Below are 15436 nucleotides of genomic sequence, written 5' to 3'. Positions count from 1 at the left end.
GGAATCTGGATCTATGACATGGAAAGGTAAGTGCCAGATATGGCAAATGGATAAGTATAGCACATACAGCACATTTTCCCCTTATTTGGAAAGATTCTTTAAAAGATAATTGACTGTTACTTACACAAATCTAAAAATAGAATGTTGGAAAAAGATATGTCATGTTAGAATTCATCAAGATAAAGCTGGAGTGGCTATATTAACATCAAAGAAGTAGATTTCAGAGAAAATATTATCAGGAATAAAAAGGGTCACAACACAATGAAAACAGAAGTGATACATTAAGAGGACAAAACCATCTAAAGTGTTTAGAAATCTAATAGAAAAGTTTCAAAATACCTGAAAGAAAACCTAAGGACCTGAAAGGGAAAAAAAATAAATAAAACAAAACAAAAAAACCCCGGAAAACTAAAAAAACAAAACAAAAAAACCCACTCCTTTGTTTTTAAGTTTAGCTTAAAATATCGTTCCGCTGGTTTAAATCACATTCCTGAACATTTGCTAGTATCTTTCCAGGTCATCAATAATACACTCAATAAAAAGTCATTTCCCTAGGCTACGTTACCTTCTCATTAACTGCCAAATCAAGGCTAATGTTAGAGTGCGGTTTCCTTCGTTGAGATCTTGTCCCCCGATGCCAACCAGGGAGAACTTAGCTTGATTCTTCCCCAGTTCCACCGCATAGTTACAATTTTCAAGCTGTTAATGAGCAAGAAGGAAAACATTCTAATATCATCGCCTCTACGATGAGAAATATAAGATAAAAAAAATAAAGACATGTAATGAAATAAATATTGTCAGACTGAATCATCTCTCAAGTCTTGCCTGATTTTGCAATGCTACATTTCTAAACTAGTCAAAGAATTTCCCACCTTTTTTTTTTAATAGAACCCCTCACTTCCACCAAAACATATTCATAGTGTACTCTAAGTGCAAAACCAAAATGAATTCATTATTATGAACACTGTCATTGCTATATCACACTCCAGAAATAGAGGGCCATGCTTGGTGACCCATCCATGACATTCCTAAAACAGCTGAAGGCATGGAGATTGTCATGGAAAATCTGGATTCTCCATCCTACCTGCACATAATGGGCTGACGTGTGAGACAGGGAAGTATTCCCGTGGCAATGCCTGGATCATTCAGAGCCAAAGAGACAAGGAATGGTGAGAAATACATGTACCCACCCCATCGCTGTTTTACAAAACAATGTGTTCCCACTGTGTTGACATTAGACAAACTATTGGTACAAGTCAACCTGTCAGTCCCAAGCTCTAATTCTTAAGGAAATTAGAATAAGCATCCTGCTGGTGGAAGAGCGACCGTGTAGCTCCTCTTGCTCTAATTATCTTAATTAGAATTTTTACATCATAATGTTTAAAGACATCCAACATGGAATTATAAATAAGTAATCAACTGAAATAATGGACTCACTTTAATGAAACCGTTCAGGCTTCTGATTGCTGTGCTATAATTTAATCCCTGGATAAACATTATTTATCTAGGTCTGGCCTCCTAATAAAGTATTCACGGGGTGCGCTCGCACGCCTGTGACTTCCCCTGCCTGTGGGAACATCTGGAGAGTCACTGTTTACCTTCTTCATGTTGCCTCCCAGTTTGGGGTATGGTGGTTTGTTTACTCTATTCCAATCAACAGGGACTTTAATCTTTTCATAGAGCTGGAAGATGACCAGGGCATCCGATAAGTCACTGGACAAAAACAAACACAAAAAGAATTCTCAGACAGCCACCACTGATTAAAGGCCTACCATGGGCAGGCCCTTCCTTCTATATTGGCACAAGGAATGTTTGTAACAACCCGACAGAACTGGTATTAGTAGCTGCATCTTTAGAGGTGAAGAAACTCTGACTCGGAGAAACCGAAGAAACTTATGCAAGGTGTCTCCCAGGATGACTACCTGTGCCCCGGGGGCCTGAGCTCGCTGCCTCCAGGAAAAGAAACATGGCTCCAATGAATGGCATAGGAGACACGTCACCGAAAACTCAACATTTTTTGTTTTGCCTGCTAAGGAGCAGGCCGCGGGTTACAAGGTGTAGGAAATCTGTCCTTTTGCTGGGTTAGGATTGTGTACTGACCACCGAGCAAGGGTGGTGTGTGGAAGCGAGTCTCTCAGTTCAAATTGGCAGTAGCCCCCTTCTCATCAAGGTGCACACATTTGTGAAGAGAATTGCCCACCACAGAGATACTTGAAATCCTGGGGAATCTTCCAAAGTCTTGGTGTCTCCTGTTAAAGGTGAGTCCCCACACACTCTTACCTGTACAAGTGATTGACTCGAGGGTTAACGCCCAAGGAGTTCATCCAGTTCCTAAATGTCCGCTCTTCTCTCGTCTCACCTAAATTAATGAAGACCCATTATCTTTCAGACCCCTAGAAAATATGCCTTTTTTATGATCAACGTTTAACTAACGAGGCTATAGTAAAAATTGAACCTAGAATGAAAAAAAAAAACCCTTAATTCAATAAACCTTAATGGATTTGGATGAAGATTGTTATTCTGTGTTCCTTTTTTCTTCTCTAGTCCAATTCAGCGAATGTTTCTATAGCATCTATTAGTAGGACACAGGCTCCTGTGTGGGGAAGCAGTTCTGAGCTGGCCCCCAAAACGTTACATTCTTTCCGGAAAAACCAGACTTTTAGGCATCGAAGCGAGATCACACAGGCCCCAGGGTATGAGGTGGTATGAGGTAAATATGAGGTAAACTTATTTGCTATTTGAGTTGAAATAGGAGAGAGAACAGTTTGGGAGTGAGTGGAGTTTGAGCCCTACCTTATATATAGGGCTGGGAAAACCTGGGCCAGGAGGAGGAAAGAGGAGAGGATTTGAGGGAATAGGAAGTGGTGGGAAGAGAAGACAGCAAATACAGGGAGCATAAAGGGAGCCACAGGCAAGGTCTGTATTAAAACCATTAGGAACTCATTTTTCAAGGATCTGTGTGATATGTGGAGATAAGGCTGCCTGGTAGCTACAACCAGAATTGGGGTTCTCTGAATGCCAACCACCAGATTTGGGTTGATATTTTAGACAATGCCAGTCATTATAGGTTCTTTTTTTTATAATGACAATAAATTCTTGAGCAAGGCAGAGATACAATGAAGGCAGTAGTGAGATGTGCCTGGAAGCAGTGTGCAACATTGCTGACAGGCAATGTGCATTTAAATTAAATACACAGAGGGGATGGTTGTGCTACCCACACATGGGCACACTCAAATGGTTGATAAATGGAGGAACAGGCCCCCAAGACCTATTGAAATGGTTGGTGTCTGATTTAATAAGAGTCCAGAAAGCAGTAAGAAAAAAAATAAAGATCTAAAAGCCATTCTGCAGGAAGAACTACTAGTATTTACTAATCAGTAGACTCTGGGATGGAGAAGAAAAAAATATCAAAGTGGGACCCAGGGCTTTGGTGACTGAAGAAAAAGTGGTACGATTAATGAAAATGGAGAGTTTCTAAAGGACATGGGTGGGAGGCAGGGAGGGCAGAAAGGCACCGCAGGGAGGAGAAATGATCAATTCTGTTTTGTAGATGCTGAATTTCCAGCGATAGCAAAGGAACCAAATGGGGATGCTCTAAAGGCAGCTGGAAGTGGGTGATTAGAGGGCTTGATGTATATACTTGGTAGTCAACAAAATGCCTGGACCCCTGACCACAATTTATCAAACGATACAAATGCAGCACTGTTGGAATACGGATTAACTTTTACACTTCCAGCTCGGGTAAAGCATTGCAGAAAATAAAAGAGATCAATCAAAACTTTAAATCCGGATTTCCTTTCTTTAGTGATATTCATTTTGTATTAATTTTGTCTTGGTTTTTTTTTTTTTTTTTTTTTTTTGGTCTCAACATTAAAACTAATTCATGAAGGATAAAAGAAGAACCTGACGATAGCTACACCCTTTTAATCTGATGTTAGGGCTCTAGCCCCCAAAACACAGCAGTGAGGGATCCTGCCTCAAAAGTGAACTCTGTCCCACCCCACCTCCCAAATCCAAATCAAAGAAACAGAACAGAAACCTCACTAAGCACCTCTTAGCATTAAGTTAAATATTTTTAGGTGACAAGTGGCTGCAGTCTCTTGCATGAGGAATTAACACTTAGTCCATTAAGTACATAAATTAGGTTTTTGGAACTCAGGATTTATTTCCACCCGATAATTAAATGCATCGTCTTCCCTAAAACTTTTAATTCTGATAATGGATGAAGCTTATGCATAATGGATGCGATATAACGGTATTTGATTATTCCCGCTTGGCTATAATGGACTTGATTAATCTATTTATTCTCTTGGTTATATATCAGAGAATTGATGACCTGTTTGCACATCTTCCCCAACGTGTAAGGGGCTTATATTTGCTTAGCAGGTAATTTCAAACCGCCCTTGAATTGGAATGGTGCATGTTTTCCCGAACTTCTAAGCAACAGGTTTCCAGTTACCTTCAAGAGCCCCCCAGTCGATGTCCTGGTTTTCGGGTTTGTGCAGGGCAGGGTATCTGTTAAAGAGGTTGGCAATGAAAGCCAAGTTCAACTTGGGGTTCCCTCGGACGACATCTGTGGCTGTGACAAACTGCCGGCAGCCCAGCCTCTCTGCCTGCTGCAGCATGCATTCTGCTCTCTGGATGTCATCCTTCTCCTGCAAGGGAAAAGACCGGTTCAAGGTTGGGTCAAGGCTGTCCATGTAGAAAGGAGGTAGGAGAACATGAACAAGAAATGGGAATCTTACGGGCACTCTTGGTGTTTAACCTCAGATCGACACTTAATCATGGCATATGATTACTCCTATTTGCCTGAACTGAAATCCGCAAGTAAAAGGTATCTCAGAAATTGAGACATCGAGTCTCTTGTCTCTCTCTATACAGAACCAGGTCAGATGAAGGCTTGGTTGTCCTGTTCTTAAAGAGATTCAGTAGATTCTATATAGAAATTTCTCATTTAAGCAGATCTTAATTATTTTCAACGATGAAGCTTCCCTTTTATTATTTGCTCACAGACTCTGTGTGATTTCATCTACCAAAAGTATCTGTTTATTGTCATAAATAACACTCCTATTGTCAGTTCATCAGAGACATTCCCACCTCTCAGTACGAACTTCCGATTCATAGAGCCACCTTTCCCACACGGAGCTGTTTTGCGTGCGACTCAAACACAATGAATGTGATCAGTTAGTCGAGCTACACATGGTCAGTGATGAATCTATAGCAGCATTTGGCTTTTGCAGACTTCAGACCGGGGGCTTGATACGTTAACAGTCTATTCAAATAGTTCTAGGGAATCTCCAGTCATCGGGTAAGTAGACTCTTACCGGAACATAAAGTTTTGTTGAAAGGTGGTCCACCGTTCTTAAAACGTTTAGGAGTCTGTGACCCCACCAAGTTTCAGGAAACAGAATTTTTAATTGTTTATTAATATAATGCTTTACTAGATACCACTGCACATTATACATTTCATGAGCTTGTCATTTGGGAATGAGTTGACTTTAATGTTAACATTGGATTTAACTCTAAACGAGGCTTAAGACTGGATAATACTCTCGAGGTGAGTATGAGTGGTAGCAAAACCAGCTTGAACATTCAGACCCATGTCGTGTGGTCTTTAAGAACTCTCAAACCAGACACTTCTAAGAACTCACACAATCCTACCTAGTGCTTTCCTCCTGTTACTCGCCCCCCACAATGATGTGGTGATGTAGGTTGTGGCTGGGTGAAAGTTAGAGCCATCCTGGGTTTAAATCCTTTCTACGCCTTGGCTCTGTGGTCACGAGATGACTACTACCCTCTCTAACCTTCAGCCTTCTCAACTATCAAACTGGTATTAACACTTAGCTTAGTGATATTTGCGACAGTTAGAGGCCGTGTATGCAAAGTGCCTAGCGTAGTGCCTAGCACAGGGTACCAACAGGTGGGAGTGTTGTCTCCTTGTCATTACCAGAGGAGGACGACTCCAGCCTTGGTTCAAAATAGCTTCCAATAATATATCATACTAAGTAATCCATCTGAGACTCAGCTTTTTCATTGATAAAATGAGAATTTATTTGTAAAAATATCCCACTGATTTCCAGAAATAATATTCAGGCACCTAAAAATAAACATAATAATACCTCTTGGTGTCCTTGTGTCTCTTAAATGATGAGACATACAGATATGCCTACCATGGTATGTGGCACTTGAACAGTATTAGTTTTTTTCTTTCCTGACTATTTTCAGATGTACATTCCCACAGTTATAATCCCAAACCATGAACAGTTGTTAACCGTTTTAACAGGGCTTTAAGCAGACACAGGCACTCCTGGAAATCCCAGTCAGGGTCATGCAGGGCCACGGAACTGACAACGCAAGGATAGCATCACATTCTCTAAACACAACTTGGGACACGGCCTTACCCTTAGTCCTGACATGTCGATAACAACCGCAGGGATACCTTCTTCATCTCCTTTTGGAGCTACCTGCTCAAGCAGGTGGTAATAAGCTTTTGAGTCCTATGAGAAATTAAGAAATTACAATTTCAGAAGAGCACAGCTAATCACACACTTAGCACAATGATAATTTCCCAAAAGCAAACATATTATATTTCTTATTTGACTGTCATTCAAGAATGCAACTTAATTAACAAAGCTGGAAGCATTTGCTAATTTGAATTTTCTATTTCTCTGTTTACATATCATCCTGGACTTTCTTTTTCAAAGTAACATAACAAATATAGGCGATACACAAAAAGCGACCCAAAGAAGCAAATGCTATTCTGTTGTTCTTAGGGGAGAAAAATAATTTATTTGTAGGTATTAAATTATATATAGGAAAATATATATACCTTTATATTGCTGTAGAAGTCAGTCAGCTAAGGTTTAATTAAAAAAAAGTGACAGAAAAAGGAAGCAGAAGTTTAAAGCAGAGTTTAAAAATACATTTATATGGACAATCAGCAAAAGAAAAATAAGGATTTCAAAGACAGAAGGTTGAAGCAGTAACAAGCAATCTTTATGTAATAGGAGATATTAAGATGACAAGCACATTTAATGTTTATCAAGAAGTTGGAAAAAAATGGTTAAATTTGATGACAGCAGATTGGATACAGTTATATGGAATTCTCACATTTTCCTAGATTTATAAATATGGTTATTGACGAAAAGATTTCGCAGAATCCTAGTCTTAGAATTATAAGTTCATGCTCATTCAATACAGATCATCAGGTCATTTATTTAAATAATTTAAAATCATCTTAATTTCTCTTAAAGACTGAAAAATCAGCTGTTGTTCTTTTTGTTTTTAAAACTGGGTGGGGCCTGGGGACAGCAGAGGTAGGCTCCCCACTTGCGACATTAGAGACATTAGAACAAGAGAAAGCCTGCCATGTTGTTGCACCTGGGGAAACTGATTTTTATCCCTCCCTTCCACCCTCCCCTTCTCTTACTTTTCGCCGTAGCTATTTTGAAGTCAGTGAAAGTTCTGTGCAGGTGTTGGGCACAAATCAAATCTGCCTGCCACGTGTTACATCTGGTTAGCTTTTTGCTAAGTCTCCTCTCATTTTCTCTGACCCTAATAGACCCTTCTCACTCTCTGCAGGGTGGGTGTTCTCCCCAAGTTTGCTGACTTGGTTGATTTCATTGCGCCTCCCAAAGCTGCCAGATGTTCAGACACACATCACAGTGCTGACCTTGGGCACATGCACCTGCCCCCTGGTGACAGCCACCACCCCAGTCTCCACTCAGCTTGTCAGTGCCCATGGTTATTATTCTAAGGAACACAGCTTTTTAGTGATGAGAAATGGGGCAAATGTATGGCTCAGATGAAGCAGCCTAATTTTGGCTGAAAAGTTTGAAAATTTTGGCTGAAACAGGTGCAGAGCTTAAGAGTTGGACACCAAGGAAGATAACACTGCTGTCTGGCTCCTGTTAATCCCTGTTTGGTGGGTGGTGCTACGCCCTCAATAACCAGTGAAAGTGGCATAGTTAGAAAAATGCATTTGGCCTTATTAGCTTAGGTGCTAAGGAATGGGGGACGTTCCATCTGGAAGCTTCTGTCTAACTAGCACCATGCCACTGAGTCCACAGCAAGGGAAAGCTGTCAAAGGAACAGAAGCATGGGAGACTCTTGGTGAGTCATATGACCTTTCCTGGACTCTTTCTCTTTGGAGAAGATTTCTTTAACTTTCAAGAAAGTGGAGCCTGAAATGTTTTTTTCCTGTTGCCTCCCAGCATCTCATACCATTCCTTAAGCTCCTTCTGTCTTGGCCCATCTGTCCTTAGTGCCAACAGCTGTCTTTCACCTTGACATGGGAATTTCACCAACTGGAAAACCACAAGGCATGCTTCCCTCAGCCTTTCCACACCTTGGGTCTCTGCTGTAGGACTGCCTGACCTTCTGCTTGCCCTGGGGGGCATTCTCACTGCAGAGAGTTTCCAGAGTCATTAACTTTTAAAGACAACTCTGCTTTCTACAGAGGAAAACCTTTCAAGAAATTCACCAGCTGTTTCACAGAAGCACTATGTATGGTGTCCAAGTACAGGGGACCTTGGCGGCTGACAGCTGGGCTTGAATCCTGACCCTGCTCCCCAGCTGTGCGAACCTGAACAAATTACTTAAGTTCTCTTCTACCTCAGTTTCCTTATCTGCAAAATGAGAAAACAATCATCTTTATCTCAAAGGTTTTGTGTGAGGATTAAATGAGCCCATACACATGGAAAGTAGGTAGAACAGGGCCTGGTAGGCACTAGACACCATGTTTGATATTCTTAGGGTCATTAGAAGAGGAATCCTCATTTAATTTTTTTTTTAAAGGATTCCCATCTGATGCTCCCAGCAGACGCTCCCTGATTTTTGATAAAATCAGGACATCCCCGTCCTACCCAAACTCTCTTCCTTGAGAAGCAGTCTGACTCTCGCCCTTCCTCCCTCTACTTGCCGAAACTGTGAGTCCAGGGAGGCCCACCTCCCTTTGGTGCCAAGGTCAGGTCGCCATGGGGCCCACAGACAGAGCTGCACGGGAAGTCCTGGGAGGCCCAAGCTGCTCCCACAGCCCCAGCCACCCTCTAACGAACTGTAGAGCTTCTGAAGTGACGGAGCTGAGTCTTTGGGCTTTCTCCAGGAATGCCCCAATTCCCCATCTCCTGCTCCAAGCACACTCCTCCTACCTTGATGTCGGTGCTGAAGTTGCTGATTTTGCCGCAGCCTGCGTTCTCCAGGTGGTAATTAGCCCACCTCAGCAGTAGCTCCTCGGGGGACAGCTTCATCAAGTCCTCCAGACTCTCCCCTTCTCTCAAAAGAGCAATCAGGGCTGAAGAAGGACGAAAGCCGAAGAAAAATAAATACAGGGGATATTTGAAGGGATTAGTTAGAACTTCAATTGAGCTCCGCTGGAAAGCTGACACAGCAGATGTTATTTCTCTGGGGTGAGGGTACTTACAGCCCTTCCCATGGAACAAACACTTTATTATCATTCCCTTATCTATTATCCTCATTTTTCAGGTGGGGAAGATAAGTCAGTAGTAAATCTCAGTGCTATGCCCAAGAAGACCTCGCCAGAGCCACAGAAATAACCAAGACCGTCAGGGTCAGAACGTTCCGCCGGGTCTGTCAGACCACTTTTTACCATATGACAACAGTTCTGCTTTTAAGAGATCAATTTTGTAATAATGACAATTGTCTTCTTGTCTGTTCCCATAGGTGTTTTATATTTCAAATGCTTACTTGCATAATTACAGCATTTCAAAAAGTATAATCAACTCTTTCCTCTATTTTCCCCAGCTAAATAAATACATTTTGCTCAGCTAGAAGGTTTAAATTGAGTCGAGGCTATAATTTGTAAATCAATTTTCTTTCTCATGGGTTCTAAGTTTCCTATTTGCTTTTTCTCCTCTATATTATGTTTAATATATATTGGTTTAAAAATGGCAACCCAGGGTTCTTCACCTGTTATTGTGATTTGGATATATAAATTAAAAAGTGTGTATAACTAAAGATCAGAATTTGGCTACAAATTGCCTATTGGTGGGCTCTGTCCTGGAAAGCTAAAAGGTAACTCTTTTTTATATGATTCTTATCACCATCTACTCCTTTTATCTAAACAATGGGCTGCAATTGTTCAAATGCAGATGGGATGCAGAGAGCAGACAGAATAAGATTGGCAGCTACAATAATTAGTTGCGAACTCTGAAACCGTACATATAATCTCCCATAGTCTCAGTAGGGAATAGATCAACTCTCTCCTAACCTGGAGCTAGCACTGTGAACTGCTTCATCAAATACCAGTAAGAACAAGTCTATTTGTTACAAAGTATCTAGAGGTCAAGTGAACCCAGAAAAGCTCTTGCGGATAGAGCCTAGACAGCTAGACTGAGCTCTAGGTTCTAAACAAACATTAGTCAGTCTGTGGTCTTAAAAAGCTTTTGCTCTGTCATTTTAAAAAGTCTGGTCAGTGTGGATAGAAACTGTTACATTAATGCAAGGGATGTGATGCAACTGTAGTTCTCAAAAGTTGAAGATTCTGAGCTCAACGTTTCCTGACATCTCCCCCCTACAGCCCCCAGCCCATGCATTAATAAAAAGCCAGGCTACTCTTAACATCTGCGGCTTTGTGCATACCTTCATTTCTACTGAGTTCGATGTCAGCAAACAATCCAATCTTGATGACTTGCCACAAAAGTCCCAGGACCAGGTAAGGCTTCCCCTCCTTTAAGTCCTCAGCCCCGATGTTAACCACATGGCATCCAATGGCTGAGGCGGAATTCAGAGCCAGGTTCAAATTCTCCTGAGGGAGAAAAAGTGTACAAATGTTGATTTTGACTTTGCAGATGTCAAATTAAGGATTCCTGGATGACAACAATGCCTTGCTTCTGGAAAGTTCACAGGTCTAGAGGCATGGTCTTCACTAAATTTTCACACTGAGAAAAAGCTGAAAGAAAAAATCTGGGCATATGCCTCTTCGATCAAACCGGCACCCTGAGTCTAAAGCCCAGCGTGGCCCAGATGAAACTAATGAGGGTTACAGTTTTCCATTTTGCCCTGTGATGGAGCCTATGCCCTCAATGTCCCCATGGGCCAGACATAAAGGGGCACCTTTGAGAGTAGTCACTGTCTTGTCATTGGCTATCATTAACAGCACAACTGTCAATGCAAATCACAGTCACAAAAAAGAATAACAAAACAGCTTTTTGACTTTCAGATTGGGTATTAAGAGAGTGAAAAAGATACAAATCAAATTCCTAGAAAAGATAAGAGTGCTTTTTACTGAGACAATTTATTGAGTATCCATGATATCTAGGGACCTGAAGTATAAACACACCTATTCATACACACACACAAACAGGCACACACACATGTAGACTACATGTTCTTATAACTAACAACAGTGTATATAATGTGTATATAACTCATACACAGTTGGAATAGAATCAATGACATTTTTAGTCTAGAATCTGTACACTGTTCTTGGGTCCAGACAGGAGAAGATATTAGAGGCAGTGATGTATAGAAGTTGCTTTTATGACAAATTAAAAATAAAACCAGGCCACTAGTGAATTGGAAAGGGAACTATCAGAAAAGTGGTCTTGGCAGGAAAAAAATATACAGTGGAAAAAAGACAGTCTCTTTAATAAGTGGTGCTGGGAAAATTGGATAGCTATGTGTAGAAGAATGAAACTCAACCATTCTCTTACACCATACACAAAGATAAACTCAAAATGGATAAAAGACCTCAACGTGAGGCAGGAATCCATCAGAATCATAGAGGAGAATATAGGCAGTAACCTCTTCGATATCAGCCACAGCAACTTCTTTCAAGATATGTCTCCAAAGGCAAAGGAAACAAAAGTGAAAATGAATTTTTGGGACTTCATCAAGATCAAAATCTTCTGCATAGCAAAGGAAACAGTCAACAAAACAAAGAGGCAACTCATGGAATGGGAGAAGATATTCATAAACGACAAAACAGACAAAGGGCTGATATCTGAGATCTATAAAGAATTCCTCAAACTCAACACACACAAAACAGATAATCATGTCAAAAATTGGGCAGAAGACATGAACAGACACTTCTCCAGAGAAGACATATAAATGGCTAACAGACACATGAAAAAATGTTCATCATCACTAGCCATCAGGGAGATTCAAATCAAAACCACATTGAGATACCACATTACACCAGTTAGAATAGCCAAAATTAATAAGACAGTAAACAACGTGTGTTGGAGAGGATGTGGAGAAAGGGGAACCCTCTTACACTGTTGGTGGGAATGCAAGTTGGTACAGCCACTTTGGAAAACAATGTGGAGATTCCTTAAGAAATTAAAAATAGAGCTACCCTATGACCCTGCAATTGCACTTCTGGGTATTTACCCCAAAGATACAGATGTAATGAAAAGAAGGGCCATCTGTACCACAGTGTTCATAGCAGCAATGGCCACAGTCACCAAACTGTGGAAAGAACCAAGATGTCCTTCAATGGACGTATGGATAAGGAAGATGTTGTCCACATATACTATGGAGTATTATGCCTCCATCAGAAAGGATGAATACCCAACTTTTGTATCAACATGGACGGGACTAGAAGAGATTATGCTGAGTGAAATAAGACAAGCAGAGAGAGTCATATGGTTTCGCTTATTTGTGGAGCATAAGAAATAACACAGAGGACATGGGGAGATGGAGAGAAGAAGGGAGTTGGGGAGTTGGGGGAAATTGGAGTGGGAGACAAACCATGAGAGACTATGGACTCTGAAAAACAATCTGAGGGTTTTGGAGGGCCAGGGGGTGGGAGGTTGGGGGAGCCTGGTGGTGGGTATTATGGAGGGCACGGATTGCATGGAGCACTGGGTGTGGTACATAAACAATGAATTCTGGAACACTGAAAAGAAATTTTTAAAATATAAATAAATAAATAGATAAATAAAAGAAAAGTGGCATTGGGGTGGCTGAGTGGCTCAGTGGGTTAAGCCTCTGCCTTCGGCTCAGGTCATGATCTCAGGGTCCTGGGATCGATCCCCTCATAGGGTTCTCTGCTCAGCAGGGAGCCTGCTTCCCCCTCTTTCCCTGCCTGCCTCTCTGCCTACTTATGATCACTCTGCCAAATAAATAATAAAATCTTAAAAAAAAAAAATAGAAAAGAAAAGAAAAGTGGGTTTTGCCCATGTAGAGCTCAAACGATGAATGAAAAATCTCATTCCTATTTATGGCCAATACTAAAACTTGACATCAAGATGAAATTTATTTTTTTTTAAAGATTTTATTTATTTATTTGACAGAGAGAGATCACAAGTAGATGGAGAGGCAGGCAGAGAGAGAGAGAGGGAAGCAGGATCTCTGCTGAGCAGAGAACCCGATGTGGGACTCGATCCCAGGACCCTGAGATCATGACCTGAGCAAAAGGCAGCGGCTTAACCCACTGAGCCACCCAGGCGCCCCTCAAGATGAAATTTAACATGAAGTGCATTCATATAGGTTTAATCATTGTTCTCACTTTGGTTACCACTTCCATTTTAAAAGTACACAGCACTGCTTACAACCAAACAGCATAATATATTGTTCATGATTTAAGGAGGAGACATGCTTTCTGAGCAAGGGAATTACAATAGTGTTGAAACACTAGAACATTACACAGAAATACAGCTTACTTACTACTGGTTACTGTTCCAGTTAATCAACAAATTGAAGGCATAAAACCAAGTTATATTTATCACACTGGTGGCTGTGGCCAGTACCACCATGGGCTCCTAGAGGTCTTCCTGTTTGTCACCCCCTCACTTCTTAGAGAGGCTTATCTTTTCAGCTAACACGCTGTGGATTTGGCATCAGCTCGAAGATAAATTGCTAGGGAAGGTGGAATTAAAACTTTAGCCAACATGAATTTTATTCATAAGTGGCCAAAACAAACAAAGAATGCCCCCCAACTACTAACATCCCACCAACATTCCCCAGCCCAGATCCCCTGTTCTATTAATAAAAGATAAAACTGTCTCCCTCTGTCCCCATGAGTCATGACGGACGAATCACCGGCCGCAGAGCTGAGTTTGGGATTAATGTCCGAGCACCTGGGGAAGACTGGCTCCCCCTTTCTGGGGCTCATTCATTCCAAGCACACTCTTATAGCTTAGTAACAGAGAGAAGGCATACCTGAATGGTGAAGGGGGTGAGTTTCTTTTTGTTGATTGTCCTTTCATCAATTGTGTCTGGCACTGACAGGTTGATCATTTTACTGGGAAAAAAAAAAAAAGAAACAATTAAATTAAAGAAAGCTGGCCTTGGAATAACAGAGTCCAGTGACACTGAATTTAAATTCTAGCAATACCATCAGCAAATAAGGCTGCAATATAATCTGTGTGATCCAGTGTTTAGATAAAACATCAGTTATGCAATTTTGATGAGATTCATACTCTCTATGGGAAATGTCAATGTTACTGAAATCACACTAATATATTGAGGCAGGAAATAAAGACCCCACTTTATTCATGCATGTAAGAGGCTGCAAATCATCCTGGTGTCCATAGCATATTAGGAAACTCTGGGTAGAAAACCAAGGCAAATCCTCCATAAGTACTTTACTTTCTCAGCTGTGAAAATTGTATATAAATGACTATATATACTCTAATGTAAATGACTACCTGTATACTTCTGAGCTGATATAATGTCTAAATTTCTCTCTGACACCTGGTGGAACTCTATACTGTTAACCAAGTGGATGATAAAATATTTTATATCCTGCTGTAGTCACTGTTGTATCTGTACTTGGGAAGTATCACCCACGTAAGTTCTAATATGTTGATCAAATGTCTAAAGTAAGCAATTTTTATTTATAAAAAACTACTTTCACTCATTTAGCATTGGTGTAACCTCCTGGGACATCAAAAATAAATTTCCTTAGGTCACCTCCATCTTACTTAAAGAAAGGAAGTTGAAAAAGCAAATCCAAAGAACCCACAACAAATTCAAAGAATAGTAAACTTGACTGTGGTTGTTTGTTTTTTGTTTAAAGATTTTTATTTATTTATTTGAAAGACAGAAAGAGACATGAGAGGAAGGAGGGTCACAGGGAAAAGCAGACTCCCCGCTGAGCAGGGAGCCCAGTGTGGGGCTCGATCCTGTGACACCAGGATCGTGACCTGAACAGAAGGCAGTCGGTTATCCAACAGAACCACCCAGGCACCCTGGCTACTTGTTTTTTATGAGAAATCAGCATTAACATTTTTTCCTCATAATTTTTTAAGCAACTACTTTTTCTTTGGTGTTCTTTAAAGATGCATTTCTATAACTTTGTAGTGTGTGCATATATATACATATATTTAAATAAAAGACACTTTATTGCAATTCAGGCAAAACAAACTCTTAAGTCATTATTTAAAAAATCTGAAACTGTTGGTGAAATAGAAGCCGTGGGAGATGGCAGGAGGGAGGGGTGACTTTAGCAAGCAGAAGGTAACCTTGCTCT

At 40.7% G+C, this 15436-nt stretch overlaps 1 protein-coding gene across 4 annotated transcripts in view; it reads right to left on the bottom strand.

Annotated features, from left to right (window-relative positions):
* Positions 1 to 15436, bottom strand: part of LCP1 (lymphocyte cytosolic protein 1) — a 119208-nt gene that overhangs the window by 13738 nt on the left and 90034 nt on the right. For all 4 annotated transcript variants that reach the window (XM_047723464.1, XM_047723465.1, XM_047723466.1 and 1 more), the window contains 8 exons: positions 14125 to 14206; positions 10600 to 10765; positions 9150 to 9292; positions 6402 to 6497; positions 4460 to 4655; positions 2281 to 2359; positions 1599 to 1713; positions 566 to 699 (listed from right to left, as the gene is read on the bottom strand). In XM_047723464.1, the coding sequence (XP_047579420.1) occupies positions 566 to 699; positions 1599 to 1713; positions 2281 to 2359; positions 4460 to 4655; positions 6402 to 6497; positions 9150 to 9292; positions 10600 to 10765; positions 14125 to 14206 (1011 nt within the window). The remainder of the gene's footprint in view (positions 1 to 565; positions 700 to 1598; positions 1714 to 2280; positions 2360 to 4459; positions 4656 to 6401; positions 6498 to 9149; positions 9293 to 10599; positions 10766 to 14124; positions 14207 to 15436) is intronic.

The sequence above is a fragment of the Lutra lutra genome, chromosome 3 (genome assembly GCF_902655055.1).
Source record: "Lutra lutra chromosome 3, mLutLut1.2, whole genome shotgun sequence".
Classification (NCBI taxonomy): domain Eukaryota; kingdom Metazoa; phylum Chordata; class Mammalia; order Carnivora; family Mustelidae; genus Lutra; species Lutra lutra.
The sequence above is the reverse complement of the archived record's forward strand: the minus strand, read 5'-3'. Positions and strand labels throughout refer to the sequence as shown.